The 23207-nt window shown below is 36.4% G+C and overlaps 3 protein-coding genes across 3 annotated transcripts; 2 read left to right on the forward strand and 1 right to left on the reverse strand.

The window, feature by feature from the left end:
• Positions 1-5933: 5933 nt before the first annotated feature.
• LOC105175178 (organic cation/carnitine transporter 3-like) lies at positions 5934-8023 on the forward strand. The gene has a single exon (XM_011097526.3). It carries the CDS (start codon positions 6015-6017, stop codon positions 7593-7595), a length of 1581 nt encoding a protein of 526 aa, XP_011095828.1. The 5' UTR covers positions 5934-6014; the 3' UTR covers positions 7596-8023.
• A 1682-nt stretch (positions 8024-9705) lies between these two features.
• On the reverse strand, positions 9706-12526 carry NAC020 (NAC domain containing protein 20). Its single transcript, XM_011097527.3, has 4 exons — positions 12116-12526; positions 11736-12019; positions 10663-11019; positions 9706-10233 (listed from the first exon to the last, which is right to left on the reverse strand). Exons 1-4 carry the CDS (start codon positions 12270-12272, stop codon positions 10012-10014), a joined length of 1020 nt encoding a protein of 339 aa, XP_011095829.1. The 5' UTR covers positions 12273-12526; the 3' UTR covers positions 9706-10011.
• A 3716-nt stretch (positions 12527-16242) lies between these two features.
• On the forward strand, positions 16243-17110 carry LOC105178961 (uncharacterized). The gene is made up of 2 exons (XM_088876536.1): positions 16243-16655; positions 16912-17110. The coding sequence occupies exons 1-2, from the start codon at positions 16243-16245 to the stop codon at positions 17108-17110; spliced, it is 612 nt and encodes a 203-aa protein (XP_088732662.1).
• The last annotated feature ends 6097 nt before the right edge of the window (positions 17111-23207 follow it).

Raw genomic sequence — 23207 nt, forward strand, 5'->3', positions numbered from 1 at the left:
CACACACCTACCCCCACACATACACTCGGCACACACACACACCCCACACACACACACACATACACACCCACGCACACCGCCACCCACACACACACTCCCCACACACACACACCCCCCCCCACACCCACACCCCACACACAGACACACACACACCCCACACATGCACAAACACACACCCCACACATGTACAACACACACACACACACACCCCACACGCACACACACACACACACACACACACACACACCTACCCCCACACATACACCCCACACGCACACACACACACAAAAAGAAAAAAAATGAACAGACAAGGAAATGGAAAAGCCAAAATAAGGAGGGGACATCATTAAGCAAAACTTCTCAAGTTTGTGGCCGATAAAATTAAAAAAGAAACACAGTAGCTGATTAGAACATATGAAAATATATTCGTTGACATCATGATCTCAACAGAAACCTGCTAAACCAGGTCTTGAGTTTCAGAGAGGTTTATCCAGAAACTGGATAATATTAATGACAAAATCATTGCCCTAATATAATTACATATTTAAAATACACTTGGAAATGCTGCAACCTTCTTTGCTCCAATAATAGCACTGGGTTCAAAAGAGCAGAAACTGTTAAACTCTTCTTGATGCCCACAAGCAGACTTCCCCCAAAGCATTGAATAGCAACCAACACGTAAAATAACTTTACACTCAATAAAATTCCAAAGCATTACTGCAATATTTCAACTAACAGGACCGATCACATGTCGGAATCAGACGTAGCATACTCAGTAAATATCAGAATTCTTACAACCAATAAAGCAATTAAAATGATACATTACATCAAACTGAAAAACAGCAAATGTGCCAAACTAATGCATTGTCCACTAAGCTAAAGTGGCTTTCATCACGAAGCTCATCAATCACCAGATTAAAGATTGAATAGGGCACACTTAGCCGCAATTTAGAGGAACCTTAAAAGCACATGACATATCACCCACTGTAGAAGCTAGTCCTCTTCATGGCGATGTTTCCTGCTCTTCTTCTCAAACCGCTTCTTGCCCCTACCCACTCGTGAATCATTTGAAACACTAACGTCGGAATCAGAGTCTGAATACGCCTTCTTGCTCCTCTTTTTATGCCGCAGATCAGCAGAATCATCAGATGGCATTCGTTGGCGCAGAAGATAAAAACAACACCTTACTTCTTCTATGTTCAAAATGGAAGTAAAACGTGTTCTACCGTGACACATACACATACACACATACACACCCACACACACACTCTCCACACACACACACCCCCACACACACCCACACACCCCACATGCACACACACACACACAGACACACCCCACACATGGACACACACACACACACACACCCCTCCACACACACACCACACATGCACACACAGACACACACACACCCAACACACAGACACATACACACACACCGCACACATGCATAAACACACACACACACACCCCACACACACACACACACCCAGACACCACACACACAAAAAGGAAAAAAAACAAACAGACAAGGAAATGGAAAAGCCTGAACAAGGAGGGGGCATTATTAAGCAAAACTTCTCAAGTTTGTGGCCGATAAAATTAAAAAAAAATACAGTAGCTGATTAGAACATATGAAAATATATTCGTTGACATCATGATCCCAACAGAAACCTGGTACACCAGATCTTGAGTTTCAGAGAGGTATTTATCAGATTTTATCAATAGTCCACTCTTTTTCTCTCACTATATCCCCTCTAGTAAAGTAAATCAATCCAAAACCACTCTTGCTAACGAGATATACTGAAAGGAAAAAGGAAGAGGGACAATGCACTCTCTCCTGTCCTGTTATTGCTCTTATTTCAATAAATACTCTTTCATATCAGGTGAACAAAAATGAGAATACACATCTATGCAAGCACACAAAAATATTACAAAAGACATAAATAGACCACAAAGACACACAATACCCGTAATGAGCATAAATATTGCGAAACTATGGTGATATCCTGCGTGAGAAAAAAGGTTGTGTAGATAGAAATCAAGACTTAAAAATTAAAGCAGAATGGCAAATGTAACAAGACACAGATGGCATTCGTTGGCGCAGAAGATAAAAGCAACAGATTACTTCTTCTATATTCAAAATGGAAGTAAAACATGTTCTACCGTGACACATACACACACACACACACACACACATATATATATACACACCCATACGCACCCCCACCCACACACACACTCCCCACACGCACCCACACATGCACACACAGACACACACACCCCCAACACACACACACATACACACACCCCAGACATGCACAAACACACACACACACCCAGACACCACGCACACACACACAAAAAGGAAAAAAAACGAACAGACAAGAAAATGGAAAAGCCTGAACAAGGAGAGGGCATTATTAAGCAAAACTTCTCAAGTTTGTTGCCGATAAAATTGAAAAAGAAATACAGTAGCTGATTAGAACATATGAAAATATATTCGTTGATATCATGATCTTAACAGAAACCTGGTACACCAGATCTTGAGTTTCAAAGAGGTATTTATCAGATTTTATCAATCCTCCACTCTTTTTCTCTCACTATATCCCCTCTAGTAAAGTAAATCAATCCAAGACCACTCTTGCTAACGAGATATACTGAAAGGAAAAAGGAAGAGGGACAATGCACTCTCTCCTGTCCTGTTATTGCTCTTATTTCAATAAATACTCTTTCATATCAGGTAAACAAAAATGAGAATACACATCTATGCAAGCACACAAAAATGTTACAAAAGATATAAATAGACCACAAAGACACACAATACCCATAATGAGCATAAAATATTACGAAACTATAGTGACATACTGCACGAGAAAAAAGGTTGTGTAGATAGAATTCAAGACTTAGAAATTGAAAGAGAATGGCAAATGTAACAAGACACAGATGACATTCGTTGGCGCAAAAGATAAAAGCAACATGTCACTTCTTCTCTGTTGAAAATGGAAGTAAAGCATGTTCTACCGTGACATACACACACACAAAAGACGCACAAACAAGAAAATGAAAAAATCGAAACAAGGAGGGGGCATCATTTAGAGAAACTTAGCACTATAATATGGTTTTCCAAATCCAAGTCCACCTCATTTCAGCAATATAATTAGCACTATAATATGCTTTTATAACTACGGAAGAAATACATCTCTAAAACATCTCCCTTTCTAATCATTTCCTCTGTTCAGTTTGAATAACTGAACCCAATTTTATTAACATTTTTTTCTTATTTAATTAAGATATATATATATATAGTTGGATTTATATTTATAAACATTTGAGGGTACAAAATTTCAGACATGAGGGGAAACCCAAAAATACCATTTGATAATTCTTGTACTACAATCATAATGGTAAGGACCGATTCTGTCCGGAAGGAAGTACAATATCAGGCCGGAATCCAGCGGTGACAATGAATAAACGTGCCCACATTATTTACTGGGCAGGCAAGCAGTGGTCAGACGCCGAGAGTCGAAGCATCGGGACAAGTTGTTTCAGAAGATTAGGTCACTGCACATGTTTCTGGGCTCTTCCAAGATTTATGCAGACAGATTGTTTGATCTAAATATTGCAGTTGAAGCAGCACTACGAGCGTCTTCTGCACCCTGACCCTACGCTTTTCTTCCTAATTGTTTGACTCTGCCGATGTCGTCAAGCACGTGCGGACAGAGTGAATTGTTAGTGCGATTCAAATCATAGTCATCATATATAAAATTTGAGTTCACAACATTTTGTCTTGTTTTGGGAAATCGATTTGTCGTAAGTACGTCCAATTCGTTCATGAACATTTATTTATGTAATAGATCTTGACGAAATCCCAGTTGTACGTACGTGCTCGACATAATAAAAGTTACACTCTTACAGCTTGACGAGGAAGAAACAACTGACTCACCGGTTCACTTTTATTTCCAACATTGTATATAAATTAAGGGATAATTACGTTCTCCTCCCCTAATGTTAAATTTAATTAAAATAAATATACTATTATTTGAAACAAAGTTCAAGGATCGTAAATGTAACTTTTCAAACCACAAAAAAATTACATGTAATTACACCAAAACTCTATAAAAAAAATGAGTATAATTATCTCATAAATCAATGAGACAATGAGTACCACAAACACTTACTGTACATATAATTCAAAGAAGATTGATCAATCACGTACAAGAACATCTACAGCACGATGAATCTGACTTAATCGGACCTGATAATCATAACCTCTAAGAAAAAATCAGATTATGGGAGTCTTCGTAATCAATTATTCCCAAGACGACAAGTATTTTTCCAATTAAACCCGGTGGCAGTTTTGCTTGCGGCATCCGGCTTTTGCAATAAGCAGTTATGCGTCCCTCTTGGGAGCTCGAAACAGGAAGCGCGAGCAACTGACAATATGCATTACGCCGCCGGCCCGCCCACCCACTTGCTCAATCATATTCATGCACCAATTTCATCATCACCTTAATTATATTGGATGACGAATCAACATCAAATTTTTAAATAATCAAAATTGAGGAGGCCCTGATCACATAACGCTGCACATTCGCATACCGTGCAACCTCCGAGCCCATTGGTCTCGAGAACCAACCGGTTGTATCTTTAAATTTAGCAGTGAACAAGAATATTCAATAGATGATGCATTTGAGTTTTTTGACGAAAAGTTTTATTGGATAAGGTACCACAAAATTAAGGCTGCCCACCAGCCGTTAACATCTTATCATCTTAAAGTTTATTGTCCATTGGGTGGAGTTGTCATTTTGATCCATCGACAAGAACCGCAGTCTACTTTAACAATAATTATTTGCGCTCAATATGTCGATCCGATAGAGAGCGGCACGCCCATATTTAACATCTGCAGGCGTCAGATACAGTGGGAGCAGTTCGGACTAGGCCATTACATTACCAACCATGCACGTCTCATTCAATTTCTGCCCATACCCTCGAGTTGTAGAAAAGGTGCAATCAGCTGCTCGCTAGCTGCTTCTAATTCATTTATGCTTTGTCAGTTGATGTCGGACTGAATTTTTTATTATAAGATTCCAAGTATATATAGTTTAAATCATACTCTCTATATTTAATTATGTATATATTACATAAATTTATGAATATTATATGAGATTCAATTAAGTTTACAATATAAAATTCAATTGGAGTGCAGTACTGGAGCTATTATTCTCCCAAATTTTGATGCAAGTGCGCTTCTATTTACTATAGCAATTAAATAACTCAATCCTCTACTTGAGATGGGTTAAACTATTCAACTTAAACAGTCCATTAGAACAAAAACTACTATTACCATTTTGTTCCCGTCTCCTTTCCTCTTCCGCCCTTCTTTTACCACTCACTGTCACTCGACTTCTTCCACCTACCCCCTTTCCCCGATTGCCCTTCCTTCCCCCTATCAGCCCACGCCGCCCCCTTGCCAATTCATCCTTGCCGCCGATTAACATAATATATATACATAAAATATGTTAATGCATGCTATAAGATTCATGATTTGGTGGGTTTTCATTTGATGTTATAAATCGATCAGAAAAGTATGTATTCATGTCATTTCGTATTTAAAAATAAATTATCATATAAAGTAAACAATATATTGAATTTTACCACACCAAAATAATTAACTAAATAAATTATTAATAATTAATTTTGAATCTTTTTACCATGTATTTAATTCAAGTTTATTCTATCATCGTATTATTCCTATATACCAAGTAAATAGGCCTTACGATATAAGAATAAATATATATATATATTTTAAATCATGGTACTTTTGTGAAAAATGACCTAAAGTATGGACCAAAATGAAATTAACTTTCTAATATCATTTCTAAATCACTGCGGGCTTGAGTAATTATTCCCCACTGCTGACTGCCCTATATATATACACACATATCAGGGCTTCCACAGGCTCCGACAATTGACATAATTCACTGATAAAACAGTACAGCTCACCATAAAACATGGCTGATCCAAATCCACTACTCTCTCAGACTAGCTGGGGGGAGCCCGAGGCTGCGCCGCCACTGACGGAGGGTAAACTAGACCGCCGGCCCTCCCTCGACGACACGATCGAACACTGTATTGGAGACTTCGGTTGGACACAGATACTTCAAGTCACACTTGTCTCTTTCGCGTGGTTCTTCGATGCGCAGCAGACGTTCATCAGTATCTTTACTGATGCTGAACCCAAATGGAGCTGTATCAATAGTAATTCTTCATCATCATGCAACGAAAACAGCAATCCTTGTCAGCTTCCTAGGGAGTCCTGGTCCTGGGACTTTCCAGCGAGCACATCCATCATCTCGGAGTGGTCTTTGGAGTGCGCCGGCGCCATCATAACGGGCCTGCCAGCATCAGCTTTCTTCTCGGGCTGCCTGGTCGGTGGATTTGCACTCGCCTCATTAGCGGACTCGGCTCTGGGCAGAAAGAACATGCTGGTTTTGTCGAGCCTGCTCATGTCCTTAACCGGCGTGATAACCGCGGCGTCTACAAACGTCTGGATGTACGCTGGAGTGCGGTTTATAGGCGGGTTTGCCCGAGCCACAGTTGGGACATGTGCTCTGGTTCTGTCCACGGAGCTAGTGGGGAAGAAATATAGAGAGAACGTTGGAATCATTGGATTCATCTGTTTCACTCTGGGTTTTCTATCTCTACCAGTTATTGCATTTTCGCTTCAGGGTTCTTCGTGGAGGCTAATCTATCTCTGGACTTGTGTTCCTTCAGTGCTTTACTCAATCGCAGTGTTTTTTCTTGTTCGAGAGTCCCCTAGATGGCTGTTCATCAAGGGTCGAAAAGAGGAATTTGCTGAAACACTGAGAAGCATCGCGGCCCCGTCGAACCGGAGCAGCTTAACGCAAAGCTTCTTCGGCAGGTGCGCGGACTGGGGAGAGAAAAAGCAAGAAGCCGACGTTTTCTCCGCCCTGAAGATCTTGGTGGAGAAAGGCTGGTCTTGCCGGCGGCTCGTGGCGGTTATGGTGGTGGGATTTGGCATTGGCATTATTTACTACGGCATGCCGTTGGGCCTCGGCAACCTGTCATTTGATCTTTATTTGAGCGTCACGCTAAATGCACTATCCGAATTTCCAGCCTCATTGCTCACGTTTTTACTCATTGGAAAACTGGACAGAAAGGGTTCGGTTCTGGGATTGTCCTTATTTAGCGGAGTATGCAGTGTGTGTTGTGTGTTGGTCAGATGGAAAGTACTGCAAATCATCCTAGAGCTTATGTCGTTTTTCAGCGCATGCACTGCATTTGACATCGTTTTGATCTACACAATAGAGTTATTCCCAACGTGTGTGAGGAATTCGGCGGTGGCCATGGTGCGGCAGGCGCTGGTGTTGGGCGGGGCTCTCAGCCCTGTTTTGGTGGCCGCCGGCAGGACGAACGGGTTGCTGATGTCATATGGCGTGTTTGGGGTGACAATTTCGATATGTGGGCTTTTTGTTGTATGCTTGCCAGAAACTAGGGGAAGGGTTTTGTCCGATACCATGGAGGAAGAAGAGCGCAAGAATGCTGCATTTGATGGAATCTACTGTGTGTAAGAACCCAATTTTCCTTTTCTTGTTTATTAGAAAATTGCAATTTTCGTCATGGGGCGGCCATACGAATTCATTATGCAATTTTATTCTATAATTTTAAAAAATTTTGCATTGAGAACAAAAATTGATGGAACCTAATAAAATGACCAGAAAAGTGCACTAATTATCTAATTATGGGCATGTCTTGTGTACTTTTCTGGCCATTTTTATTCTCAATGTGTGAATTTTTTAAAATTACAAGATAAAATTGTCAAAATGAATTCATATTAAACTAAAATTGTCATTCCAAATCGAAAATTGCAATTTCTCTTCTTTTTTCCTTAAACGTTTTGATGTTCATGAATAAGTATATATTGTATGGATGTAAACAGATCGTTTACACTAGAGTTTTTCAGCTAATGTATAATATACATTGTCTGCTTTTTATTTTATTAGGCATGTGGATGCAGCCGTCTTTGACTTCAATTTTGATATTGTTCAGGCTAACCAAGTGCACATATTCAATGCCTGTACACCCATGCATATATATATTTTACAAGAAATCATTTAATATATGAACGATGGATTTACTTACCAAGAAATTGGACGAAAAAATTATTCAAACTGCTCTACATAAATTTAAAATTAATTAATTAATTCAACCTAACAAATTCGAACATAATTCTTCTTTATTTTGAGTTTTCAAATTTGTCTCGAACTTGATTCGAGCAACAAAAATAATAATAATACAATATATTCTTTTTTTCAGAACAATACCATATATATTTAAAAATATTAAATAAAATCGAGCCCAGTGAAAATTCGATTCAAATAAAGCTCATTCAGCTTATTGATGGTCAATGTTAAGCCAAATTAATAGTTTATTTTGATTTATAAACAAGGATTGATGTATATATGAAATATATAGAAAGGTCTTAGCACGAAATAAAATAACTCAATCGCGACTACATCATATGGTATTAATAAATAATTGGGGGTAATTAAATCTCAAATAAGGGTTTCATCAATATATAAACCACGTGAGCCATGATCTGCGGCGCAACTAGTTCTATTGACATATTATTTCAACATCAATAATGTGTACGTACTGCTGGACCACTCATTAAGAGTTGTTTGTCGACGTTTATTTTAAGTGTTTATCAGTTTATTTTTTAAAATAGATTAAAAATGGTATTTTTATCATACAACTTCAGCTTTTGAATTGCTTAAAAATTATAAGCAGATACCCTATCAATTTCTGTAGCTTTTATGAATAAAGTTGTAAGTATTAAGGTTTTTTTTTAGACGCTCCAAATTCAACTTTTTTCACTTTTAATTTTTAATTCAAACGCTTCCAACTTTTACTTATAATTTTTTTTACAATTTATTCTCACAATAAAATCAGAAATTATTGCAAATTAAACACTCCTTGAGACGTGTTAAAATTATCGTTCAATCTAATATTTATGGTATAAAACAAATTAAGTGAGAATGAGAAAGGAAATTAATATAATTTGATTCTTCACATACTTTCATCAGAAATTGATTCTTATTTCACGTCCTCGTCATGTTTTTTTTCCTTCAGTTTTCGCAATTTTTTCCCCAAGTTTTCAACCATTTTTGCAATTCTACCTACATTATTCAGTTAATTAAAAATGTAATGAAATTAAAAAAGATACAAAAAAGAATTTAATCCGACCCAATCAATCACAAATAAATATATCATATTTATTATGTAGTTATTTATTTTTCTTAAATTGTGTTATACAATTGATTCAAATATGAACATACCGGATTTATACGAAAACCTTCCTAAAAAATATTTCATGATAAACGTAACACATATGTTTTATAAAGACTCGATACAGAAATATATGTGAAATGGGGCATCTGGCCTCAACCTATGTTAAACGACTCTCTTAATTAATGTGAGATGCCCCATCTATATTAATTACCACTTTAATATTTTTATTTCTTATTATATAAACATGCTGACAAATTCAACGACATTTAATAAAGATTTTAATAAGTAGTTGTCCGTTGTTTGAATCAAATTAATGCATCCGATATATATTTCAATAATTAAACTCAAAAAAATTAAAGTAATAAAGCATCAAGAAATTAAATTCTCTAATTGTATGATCTCTTGATCAGGACATTGATAGAAATATGCCATTTCTAATAATTCAGGACTTACCAACAAAAATTACAGAAAAAAATATTAAATCACCTTAATTACTTTAGTTCTAGCCCAAAACAAAAAAAGAAAAGACAAAAAAAAACTCAGCATTAGCAAAAATAATATTCTTGCCGCTTCAATCTCATTACAAGTATATATAAAAAGAAGCAAAAAAAGTTAAATAATTTATATAATTAAACACCCCCAACATGTCAATTTCGGATTAATATATGTGTGCTCGTATATTTAGTTTGAAGGTAGTCAGTTGGATCCTGCATTATAAGTACTGTGGTAGTTGATATTCTCGTGGGAAGAACATTGAGAGTAGATCTCTTCTAACGTTGTTATCCCATTCAAACACTCCCTCAATCTGTCGGAAGCCACGTATTCGTTGTTAGATTTTGCCTCTATTAGATCCACTTGCGGGAAATCGTCCAAGGATAGCGGCGGATACAAGGTTTCGTAAAATAGACCACTGTAATCCTGCATATACAAAATAAATAATTTCGTCGTTAATAATGGTAATATAGAGTTTGTCGAACACGATTTAAGTTTTTTTTTTTTTTGTTTTGTTTTGCTCGATTCTTACGTGGAAATTATATATGTGGGGGAAAGAGAATTTAGACAGTCAAAAGAAATCATGGGAAATGGTGAAAAAAGACACTGGACTCATCAGTGTCTGGAGATTTTTCCCAGGGCTGCTTTAGAGAAAGATGTTTGAGTTCATTGGGTTCCAACTTTTGTGACTTTAAATTAAAAGACAACCTCAAAGGGGATCGTTCCTGCTGGGACCATTCCTACCCTAGTTAATACCTCTATCTAAATAAACCAAATATCATAGTACCTAGTTTTAATTTTAGTTCCAGACATTATAAGATACATAATTTAAGATAAATTAGGTATGCTTATTACCTGAATGAAATTTGATAAATTGATGTCAGTGCCGTAACAATAAAATTGATCGATTGAACTGTTGACTTCATCGGATGTGATTTGAGCAGGTGAATCGTCTTTTGAACCCACGGCGATGGGTGTTCCTTGTGTGAGATCTGATGAAGATGCCTCAGACGGGTTCTTGGAACAAACTTCGGGGTGTTTTATGATATTGTCTTCGTCCGCATCTTCTCGCTGGTCTCGGGACGTCTCGGGTGTGGCGCCAATGTTGTCGTCCCACAAGAGTTGATCAACAGTTGCACCAACTGACTGTTGTCTGCTGGTCTTGGGTAGGACTATGTTCTTCTTGAAAACACGGCACAGTGCGTAAGAATCCTGTCATGTGAAAATTCCAAGTAAAAAATTTTGAACACTGAGGATAAAGGGATGGAAAATTGGTGATTTCGGTCGGGGTATGAACCCAACATATCCCACAAAATTAACTTTAACTATTGTCAGTCCACCAATATAATTATTTCAAAGGAAGAAATTCACCTACGAAATCTGTCCGTTTCTGATCATCTCCTGGTCAAGTGATTAAAGTTTTAATTTATTGATTTTTTAATCATATGTCTGTTCCGACATGCATACACACTGAGAGTTTGAACCCAAACCTCTATGAAGAGATCATAAAATTCAAATCATTGATCTATCTATATTAAACAATTTGATATGATAATTATATATATGCTAGAAAAAATCACAAGTAAAAACGAACTAAAATGTTGGATATATTTAGATCTTTGCAGCTGATGTGTACTCGAAAAAATAACTTAATAAATTTCTTTAGTATAAGATAAAATTGGTAAGAGTAATTTCAGTTCTTGATTAATTAAAATAGTCTTGGAACCCTTCCTTTCCCTTCTTACTCTTGAAACCCTACCATATACCACCCCTCCTTCATACCATAACTATTCATCGTACAAATCAAAAAGAAATCTCAATCTCTCAAACCTAATTAATTAGTTTCAAAATTCATCTGATGTGTAATAACTAGCTAGAATGAATGCAATTGAAAATGCTTGCTTTTAATACATATTGATGATACGTACCTTGAGAGATGATCCTGCAGTGGTGGCTGATGCGGATTCAATGAGGCGATACTCGTGCATTACCCAATCGGTTCTAATCCCATGAGGCGCTCTCCCTCTGTAATACACCAATGTTTTCTTCATGCCGACCGACCGCTTCTGCGAGTGCACCGCACGATCTTTCCCCGTCGCCTTCCAGTAACCCGACCGGGTAGCGCGATTCGTCCTCGACCCGTTCGGGTACTTCCGGTCCCGGGGACTGTAGAAGTACCACTCCATGTCTTTGCTAGGCAAGAAAGACTTATCTGTCCAACACCCCAATCAATTACTGTTCATTAATTTCAAATGAAAATTTAGCTAATTATTAATTATAAAAAGAATAGGAAAATGAAAATATATACCAGGTAAATCCCAGGGTTCACATTTGTAGAGATCAACCTCAGGGATGACTTCAAGCTCGATGATCCCGCCGTTGATTTTCCGATCAAGATAGTAGGCCACGAGCTCCTCATCCGTGGGATGGAACCGGAATCCTGGAGGAAGCGTCATGGGTCCCATGGTTTAATCACTGTATGAATTGGAGGGAAGCTGACTGAACCACCCAAATTTGAGAGTGTGTATGTATAATATCTAGGGAAGAAGGAAGAGGAGTTAAGTGGAATAATGGAGAAAGATTTGATGTGGATGTGAGAATAGTGGAGTAGTAGTGTGTGTATATATATATATTATATATATATATGCATATATAGGAGTACTGTTGGGATGAAAAGCGATTAAAGTTAGAGGTCCTCCTCATCATCCTCTTCTCTTTTTTGCATCGCCATTTACATATTTCATTTCACACTTCAACTCTTTCATAACTTCACTTTTTCTTTTCTTTCCCCCCCCCCCCCCCTCTTTCATGAGTTAATGAGTTCAGACTTCAAGGCAATTATAATTATACTGTTTTCAGGAAATACATGCATGTAACTCATATTCCACTATGCATGGTTCCCGTGGAATGTATATATATATATATATATATATCCAAGACTACATTAATTATGAATTAATTATCTGTTACGCTCGACAAATATTTTAGAACGAAAAATTATATTGGTTCGAATCTCACTATTAAATTTGTCTGTGCTCGTATTCATATAAATAGATTGACGTGACACTATTTAACGTAACGAATGATGTAATGAATTTTATAAAAAAATTAAAATTTTAAATGAGGATGATGAATTTGGGAAGAGTAAATAGTAATTTATTAGAAGAGGAAATTGGAAAGAAATAAAAGGTGGGGCATAAGAAGGGTAGCGATGCTGTAGTTTTACATGAGTTAAAGTGATCATATCAGATCATGATGATGTGTGGGGGGGTGTAAATTTCATATCATGGGAGCTTTACGAGATTCTTGGGAAATATGATTGGGTGGATTGTGTGAAAGCAGAGATGGATGGATGGAGGAAGAAGAAGCTTTCAGTGCTTTTGTCTGCTCAGAAACTAACAAAAAAATAAGAGGGCCCCGCAGAAAGGCTGCCTGGGCCACCCCACCGACCCTCCTCCCTTCCCCACAATGCCCACTGCCGCACCCAATCACATCCCTCCTACCTTTTCCTCTCATCATCACGTCACATGCAATCAATACATTCTCCTTATTCTACTACTCTATTCATCTACTTTATACCCTACCTTACCTACGTACGTCTCCTTCACATATACTAATAAATACTGTACATGCAGTGTATGTCTATACCTTCTTTAGGTACAGATACGATACTTGTGAGTTGTACACAATACCTCTTTTTTCTCTACTGTCTTTCATGTGCGGCAACTTAGGTAGCTGTTCTGCTCTTTCACTGTACATGTGTGAAACACATGACATACATGACATGACATGACACACTTAAGTATTATTATATATATATATATATATATATTTGTTTTCATGCGCCCATATATTTCTATATTGAGTAATAGCAGAAAAAGGAAGGGTAGGATAGCGCCCCCACCCCACCCCACCCTTACCTTTAATTTTTATACTTAATTTGTTAATTTATGATAATTTAATTAATAGTCATTCATGATCTATAATTGGCTATTATTTAATTAAATCAATCATTTTTTTAGTAATAATAATTAAGCATCTTATTTTCCTTGAAACAGAAGTTCTTATAATCTGATGATCATCTTTTTAATTCCAAAAAACATGATGGACAAAAGGATCATATATTCCCTTCAACAACAATATCAAATAAATTAATAGAGAAGCACTTATTTAGCAAATAATATTTCAAACTCACAATAGTTATTTTTTAATTATTTTTCACTGCATATAAAATATTCTTTAAATTTTATAGATTATATAGATTTTATATTAGTTTTTTATGTTGGGACCACGTTCAGGTACCCAAAAATGACATAAATACAGGCAATTCTATCGTTTAATGCTTGAATAGCCCCAGATTTGCTTTCATTTGTTCGGATATTATCAACTTGAACTTCAATTTGTAAGGATTCATCAATATCTCATCATGAAAGTTACGATCGAAGTTTGTAATCATCACAATAGAATTCAAGGGATATATCGTGAATCAATTAACTTATAATTAATCCAAACAAACAAGATGAGCATTGATGATGAGGTAGACAATTAGTTAATATATGTCTCTTACAACATGGATCTAATTTGTCGTTACTAGTTATTCTAGTTGCATCTACTACACTCATCTGAGCCACAAAATCAGCCCACAGAGAGAGTCAGAGTGAGAGAGGCCCCTCTTGTAATTCTTTAAAGAAACAAAATATGAAGTGCCCAAAAAAGAAAAGAACATCTGGCGAGAAATGCAGTGGGGAGATGGGGTCCATAAGTGGGGGGAGAAATTGTATGGAACTTTACAAATTCCCAAAGGAGGAAAAAACACTTTGATGAAGGAACAGTGAAGAAAACTACCTGGCACCCCGTCATCCTCATCCTCATGCTAACTTGCTTGCTTTATTTTCCTTTTGATTTTTGGTGTGTGTCCAGTCCAGTGCACCATTCTCATCTCACTTTTCCTTTTCTGTTTTTTTCACTTCCCTTTCCTTAAAATATCATTTTCATAAGGCTATAAAGATACACCAACAAACTCTATAATCATTGCATTACCTTATCTTTGACCGGTCTCTCTCCCTCTTTCCCTTTTGTCCAAATTCATACCACAATATTATATCTATCAACAATTCATGTGTTTGTTATGCACTTCAATTGCAAAAAATAAATGTTAATGTTCATAGTGGTGCACAATATATATATTATTATATATAATATGTATATATGAATGCATACATCTCTTCATATTCTTTTTTTTAATACCCATTATGTTATACACCCTTTTGTATCCCCCATTATAATTTGTAATTAAAATAGTTATGATGTATTTTGTAACCATAATTTTGGTGGTCTATAAATACCACCATGTATTTCATTTGTAAAGTGATTTTTGGAGTGAACAAATAAAGTTTGTTGGAGAAATACATATATTTTACTTTATATTCTATTAAGAGTGATAGGCTAATAAACTTAGAATTTCTCTAAGTTTATAACACGTTATCAGCACGACGTTACGTTACGATCGATCAAGGTAAAATGTTAATTTTATTAGTATAATTTTTATTTCTTGTTTGTTTACCTTTACAATATCATAGTTACTTTTATTCTTGAATATTTCATAATAAAATATGAGTAATTATATTGTATATTTCAATGTCTCTTGAAGTAGACATATATATATATATATTTATATATATAAATTCTCGATTTCATCCCCTGAAGTGGATGTGATATTGCCTCCAGAAGTAGGCATATAATTCTTGATTTTATCCCCTGAAGTGGATGTGATATTGCCTCCAGAAGCAGGCATACAATTCTTGATTTTATCCCCTGAAGAGGATATGTTCTATAAAATTTCATTGCTTCCTGAAGTAAGTAATGAGTTAAAATCATCTCCAGTAGTAGGTGAAATATTTTGTACCAATTATGTGCAATATCATCCCTGAAGCGATGATAAGTATATGTTTAATTTTCTCACCACCTGAAGTGTTTTGAGATAATGGCTTGATCAAGAAGCCCGATGCTTCTTCGTTTATTTATTTGATTTCTGATAATTTTTTCGATAACATAGTATAGCTATTATTATATGACTAACTTGAAGTTAATTTTATTAACTTTGCCCACATAGTTTTCTTTCATATGCCCATGTATGTATTTTACATGTTTTGCTAGTATTTGCAACAAAATTTATTTATTAAGAAAATGATTTGGCATGAATACCATTTAATTGCTATTTGTAACATTATAAGATTTAAGGCAAACATTTTTATTTAATTCCATGTATACATGCCATTATAATTTCATACTAATTACATGGTAACTTATATGTAACTTAATGTTAGTAATGTTTCATGTCATTTTTACTTTATATCATGTGTAATACATATTATTTTACTTTTATGTATATGTTGAATATTATGTTAAAAGTGCATATTAACTTGTTGTAGCTTAATGGCCAATCTCACAAAATTGGATTTCGTTGCTCTTGATGTTTCTGGAAAAAACTACCTATCATGGGTTCTTGATGCCGAACTACATTTGGCAAGTAGCAAATTGGGAGAAACAATAAAAGAAAATACTGTTGCTTCTGAGCAAGACTGTGCTAAAGCAATGATTTTGCTTCGTCATCATCTTCATGAGAGCCTGAAGTCTCAATATTTAACAGTCAAAAGTCCTTTTCAACTCTGGAAGAGTTTAAAGGATCGATTTGACCATCAAAAGACTGTAATCTTACCACGTGCAAGATATGAGTGGATACAATTGCGACTGCAAGATTTCAAAACGATTGCTGAATATAATTCTGAAATGTTTCGAATTGTATCAAAGTTGAGGTTATGTGGAGAAGATGTGACGGATGAACAAATGTTGGAAAAAATATTTTCTACTTTTCATGCATCCAACCTTGTACTCCTGCAGCAGTACAGGGAACGTGGGTTTCGACATTACTGAGGATTTCGACATGCTTGTTGATTAGATTTATCCCAAATGTTATTAGTACGTTTCCAATATTTAGTTATGTTTACTTTCATTTGTAGGGTATTTCTTTTATCGAGTAATGCTTTTATATTTTATGAATGAAGTGTTTCTTTAACTTATTATATGTCTATTTCATTTATATAGAATGGATCAAGCCATTACAAATCTCAATGACAAGGAACATTGTCTTGTTGATAGTGCAACTACGCATACAATTCTGAGAAACAAGAAATTTTTCTCAAACTTGATAATGACAAGAACAAATGTGAGTACTATTTCAGGAGTTAGTAATCTTATTGAAGGCTCCGGAAGAGCTACAATCTTGTTACCTGAAGGAACATGATTACATATCAATGATGCCTTATATTCGAGTAAATCACAAAGGAACTTATTGAGTTTCAAGGATATTCGACAAAATGATTTTCATATTGAAACCATGAATGAAAATGGTATCGAATATCTGTACCTTACAACATATAAAACTGGCCAGAAGCAAGTTTCAGAAAGAATGAGAACATATAGTTCTGGTTTATATGGCACATTGATAAGCTCCGTTGAAACACATAGTATCACTAACCCGAAGTTAGCTGATCAAAGTATTTTTACTTTGTGGAATGATAGACTTGGCCACCCAGGTAAAACAATGATGTATAGGATCATTGAAAATTCACATGGACACCCACTGAAGGACCTGAAGTTCCTTGTTAAAAGCAATTTCATATGTTCGGCTTGTTCTCTTGGAAAATTAATTACAAAGCCATCTATGACAAAAGTGAATGTAGAATCTCCTATGTTTCTTGAACGAATTCAAGGAGACATATGCGGGCCAATAACACCGTCATGTGGGCCATTTAAATACTTTATGGTGTTGATTGACGCATCAACACGTTGGTCACATATAAGCTTGTTATCAACACGAAATGTTGCTTTTGCAAGACTGTTAGCCCAAATTATTAAATTGAGGGCTCATTTTCCTGATTATCCTATTAAAAGGATACGGCTAGATAATGCGGGAGAATTTACTTCTAAATCCTTCAATGATTATTGTCAATCAATTGGGATAATTGTAGAGCATCCAGTTGCTCATGTACATACTCAAAACGGCCTGGCAGAGTTGTTAATTAAGCGGTTACAATTAATAGCTAGACCCTTATTGATGAGGTCAAAATTGCCTTCATCGGCATGGGGGCATGCAATTTTGCATGTAGCGGCTCTAATTCGTCTCAGACCTACCGCTTACCATAAATTTTCTCCATTACAATTGGTCTCCGGAAGAGAACCAAATATATCTCATTTAAAGGTGTTTGGTTGTGCGGTGTATGTCCCCATACCCCCTCCTCAACGAACTAAAATGGGGCCACAGCGGAGATTGGGAATTTATGTTGGTTTTGAATCTCCCTCAATTATTAAGTACCTTGAACCAATGACGGGTGATCAATTCACTGCTAGGTACTTGGATTGTCAACTTAATGAGACAGTATTCCCGGCATTAGGGGGAGTAGATAAGGAGATTAAAAGGAAAGATATTGCATGGAATGCAACATCTACGTCTTTTATGGATCCACGGACAAATGATAGTGAACTTGAAGTTCAACGGATCATACATTTGCAAAGTGTTGCAAATAGGCTACCAGAAGCATTGATAGATACCAAAAAGGTCACAAAATCATATATTCCGGCTGAAAACGTTCCAGCTCGTTTAGAAGTCCCTGAAGCGATTCTAAATAAATCAAATGCATTTGAGTCACAAATACGCCGGAAGCGTGGTAGACCACTTGGCTCTAAAGATGCAAATCCTCGAAAGAGAAAGGAACATATCATCTCAATTAATCACGATGCTAATGTGACCACTAGTGTCTCTAAGGATAAAATCCCTGAAGCGGTTTTATCTGATGACTCCAAAAGCAATGAGCAAGATCTCGAGGACAGTTACGAGATGTCTATTAATTATGCTCATGACAGTTTAGGTTGGTATCATAAAGAAATTGAAATGAATGATATTTTTGCCTATTCTGTAGCCGTCCAAATCATGGATGAAGATGAAAATGATCCTCAAACTATGGAGGAATGTAGACATCGAAATGATTGGAAAAGTTGGAAAAAGGCCATACAAGATGAGCTAGACTCGCTAAATAAGCGAGAAGTATTTGGACCTATAACTCCAACACCAAAAGGTGTCAAACCTGTTGGCTATAAGTGGGTGTTCATACGCAAGAGAAATGAACGAAATGAAGTTGTAAGGTACAAAGCTAGACTTGTGGCCCAAGGCTTTACTCAAAAGCCCGGAATTGATTTTACTGAAACATATTCACCTGTAGTGGATGCTACCACACTTAGATTTTTAATCAGTTTATCAGTAATTGAACAACTACAAATGCAGCTCATGGATGTGGTAACTGCATATCTGTATGGGTCATTGGATACAGATATCTATATGAGAATCCCTGAAGGATTAAAATTGCCTGAAGCATTACAGTCAAAGTCTCGTCATATGTACTCCATCAAATTGAAAAGGTCCTTGTACGGACTTAAACAATCAGGACGTATGTGGTACAATCGTCTTAGTGAGTACTTAATAAAGAAAGGATTTTGCCATAATCAAATAAGTCCATGTTTATTCATAAAGAGGACAGAGTCGGGATTTGTAATCATAGCCGTGTATGTTGATGATTTGAATATTATTGGATCTCCTGAAGAGATTCGAAAAGCAGCTAATTACTTAAAAAGTGAGTTTGAGATGAAAGATTTAGGCACTACAAAGTATTGTCTCGGCCTGCAGTCCGAACATACTAAGGGTGGAATTTTCATTCATCAATCGAACTATATAGAAAAAGTCCTTAAGCGTTTTCATATGGACAAAGCTCATCCATTGAGTACACCTATGGTAGTTCGATCGCTTGATGTTAATAAAGATCCATTTCGTCCTCCAGCACATAACGATGAGATTTTAGGTCCAGAAGTACCATATCTCAGTGCAATTGGTGTATTGATGTATCTTGCTAATAATACCCGACCAGATATAGCATTTTCTGTTAATCTACTAGCAAGATATAGTTCAACACCAACAAAGAGACACTGGAATGGTGTTAAACACGTTCTACGTTATTTACGTGGAACAAGTGACATGGGACTATATTTTGAAAGGCATGATGATGCCAAAACAACCAAATTAGTTGGTTATTCAGATGCGGGGTATTTATCTGATCCACATAAAGCTATATCTCAATCTGGATATGTATTCATGTATGGTGGAACTGCTATTTCATGGCGTTCAACCAAACAGACTTTGGTAGCCACCTCATCAAATCATGCAGAATTAATTGCATTATACGAGGCTGGGCGTGAATGTGTATGGCTTAGATCACTAATACATTATGTGCATGAATCATGTGGACTACAATCAATCGAGAAAAGTCCCACAGTAATATATGAAGACAATGCGGCGTGCATCGCCCAAATCAAGGATGGTTATATTAAAGGCGACAGAACCAAGCACATATTACCAAAATTTTTCTCCACTCACGAGCTTCAAGTGGAAGGCAAAGTTGATGTTCAACAAATTTCATCAAGTCAGAACTTAGCAGATTTGTTTACGAAGGCATTACCAACAAAGGTGTTCAAACAACTCATACGTAATATTGGCATGCGACACCTGAAAGATATCTGCCTCAATTGAGGGGGAGATTATACAACTGTACTCTTTTCCTTAGCCTTGGTTTTTATCCCATTGGGTTTTTCCAGGCAAGGTTTTTAACGAGGCAGGATGTATATGATAAAGAGGTATGCATTCAAGGGGGAGTATTATATATAATATGTATATATGAATGCATACACCTCTTCATATTCTTTTTTTTAATACCCATTATGTTATACACCCTTTTGTATCCCCCATTATAATTTGTAATTAAAATAGTTATGATGTATTTTGTAACCATAATTTTGGTGGTCTATAAATACCACCATGTATTTCATTTGTAAAGTGATTTTTGGAGTGAACAAATAAAGTTTGTTGGAGAAATACATATATTTTACTTTATATTCTATTAAGAGTGATAGGCTAATAAACTTAGAATTTCTCTAAGTTTATAACATATATATATATATATATATTATTTGATGTTGCTCGCGATTTGATGGGTACTTCATTGCGCATGTTCTAATTTCATGTGAATCTCACGATTTTACTTCAAAAAGGGGTTTGTGAGCTGCTCAAACTCATCGGTTGCGACCAATATTATTAATTGCTTTTGATTGATTAAGATCGACGGATTGGACTTTTTATTTTGAATTCTATTACATTTAATAATACATGTCATATGTATAAAAAAAATTAAATAAAATAGATTACATAATTTTATATATATGACGTGTGAATATTAAATTAATTTCTTAAATAAAATTATACAGAATTTGAAATAAAAAATTTAATAGAAGGATGAAATTGAAGTGGGGCGGGGAGGTGCTTCTTGAGAATTCTTGTTTGGTGGGTGATTAATGGCAAGTGTGGGCAGGTCCATGAAGCTGGATTTGTGATTTTAGTTAAGAGTGACATGTCATTTCACCCCATTAAAAAAAATTATTATTAGCTACAGTAGTAGTGATTGTAATTAAAATTTATGGTAAATAATTATTATTAACTATGATTAAATAAAATTGATGTAAAAACTAGCTTTTGCACTATGTAAAAATTATTTACTAGGCTAAGAGCTATAGTCAAAACATTTATCATTGCTTTTAGTCATGACAAATGTTCTAGCCACCCTCGCAAAAACCACGGCCAATAACTGTTGCGTAGCCTTGGTCAAATAGCTATTTGCAACGACTATTTGTCATTAATCGTAGTTAAATGTTGTAATTCTTTTAGTGCTTGCTTCATTGTATTGTGTGAATTCTAATAGCTAGCATGTGAATTTGTTTATGACATTCATTTTCGACTAAGATGATGAGTTGGTGAAGTATTGTTATTACGTACTAGAATCATGTCGATTAATTTTATTCTCCTATTAGTCAATTATCTACACATAAATTGACATGAATATATTTGATGTATATGCAAAGTAGGGCTCAAGTCATGGATCGGCCCAATAAGTCCCGTCAACCCAAGAAAAGAAATGATGGATCAGGCCCTCCTGAATTTAACTACAATTAGAGAAAGACCTGACAAATTGAAGCAATTAGCCCAAGCCCTTAACAACCCAGTCTATTGAGGACCGAAGGAGAAGACACGGCCCAACCAAGGCCTACTAAGCTTGGCCCAAATATCGTGTTTACTCAAGCCCAAATGATGACCCCCATCCCACGTGGCATCCAATTAGCATTTACATGTCCGGACAACTTGGATTGCTGGGAAACAAGGAGTCCTTAGCAGTGTAGTAGTCCCAGGTCAACAGACTCTTATTATAACCAACTTCCATGGAATATCAGAACCAAGGACGTTCCCCTCCTGTCAAGGACTCTCTCCTATAAATACAAGTTTTTTTCCTTGGGCAAGAGGACAGCTCTTTCCTCTGTCTAATTGTTCAAAAACATCTTTACAATTATCATATCTCTAGCCATTAGAATCATTATTCATTATTCATACGTTCTTATCTTCTTTTTTCCCTCGAATTAATCACTAACTGAGACGTCGGAATGCTAATGTTTTTCTTGCAGGTCCTTTCTTCAAGATTTCAATTTATTTTTAATCAAGGAATTATACTCCGACCTAGAATAGTTCGACCCGTATGTTCTTCGCACCCATCAATTATCGCCGTCTTTGGGAACACAGAGCTAAAGACGTAAGTGATAATGAAAGCCTCTGCCAATGCCCCGAGTAAGAAAAAATCTGTGGAAATGCCTGGCAACACCTGGCTTTGCAGGTTGTTTTAGGGACCTCCCTAGCGCCTACCAATGGAACCCCAGACCCGCTGACTTTGTGGTTGATCCTCCATGATGTAGTACTTCTCTAAACACCTCCTCAGGGGAACTGTCCCCAGCCCTCCTAGGGACAATCCAGAAAATGATCACCAAAACCATCCGTGAACAATTGGCAACCCTGGCCCTGTTCGAGCAATAACTCTCTCTAATATAGGTGCACCTGAAGAAACTGACCTAGCCCCACCTGCCCCTACACCGAATGTCACTGAAGACTTAGATACGCTAATGCGACCCCAGCCTACGGACGTTTCTCAAAGGCTTGGTCGACTTGAATGTTTACAAAAAGGATTTCAGAACGTTCAACATCAAGTGATGGGAGCAACCGAGTATCCCTTTTACTGAAGAGGTGTTGGCAAACGAATTACCCCCTAATTGTAGGACTGCGGCTATAAAAAGTACAATGGCACCATTGATCCCCAACAGCACTTGTCTCATTTTGAAAATGTCGCACTCTTGCATAGATGCACCAGTGGGATTAAGTGTCGAGTCTTTGTAACTAGCTTTGCCAAGACAGCTCAGTAATG

This window comes from Sesamum indicum, linkage group LG12 (assembly GCF_026168435.1).
Source record: "Sesamum indicum cultivar Baizhima isolate 11 linkage group LG12, ASM2616843v1, whole genome shotgun sequence".
Classification (NCBI taxonomy): Eukaryota; Viridiplantae; Streptophyta; class Magnoliopsida; order Lamiales; family Pedaliaceae; genus Sesamum; species Sesamum indicum.

Excerpts from the sequence above, each read along its gene's own strand:
- LOC105175178 (XM_011097526.3), top strand. The coding sequence starts at position 6,015 with ATGGCTGATCCAAATCCACTACTCTCTCAGACTAGCTGGGGGGAGCCC.
- NAC020 (XM_011097527.3), bottom strand. The coding sequence starts at position 12,272 with ATGGGACCCATGACGCTTCCTCCAGGATTCCGGTTCCATCCCACGGAT. Across the intron at positions 12,020-12,115 it reads TGAACCCTGGGATTTACCTG|ATAAGTCTTTCTTGCCTAGC; the intron begins GTATATATTTTC and ends GGTGTTGGACAG. Across the intron at positions 10,234-10,662 it reads ATTTATCAAATTTCATTCAG|GATTACAGTGGTCTATTTTA; the intron begins GTAATAAGCATA and ends TTGTATATGCAG.
- LOC105178961 (XM_088876536.1), top strand. The coding sequence starts at position 16,243 with ATGGCCAATCTCACAAAATTGGATTTCGTTGCTCTTGATGTTTCTGGA. Across the intron at positions 16,656-16,911 it reads GATGTGACGGATGAACAAAT|AATGGATCAAGCCATTACAA; the intron begins GTTGGAAAAAAT and ends TCATTTATATAG.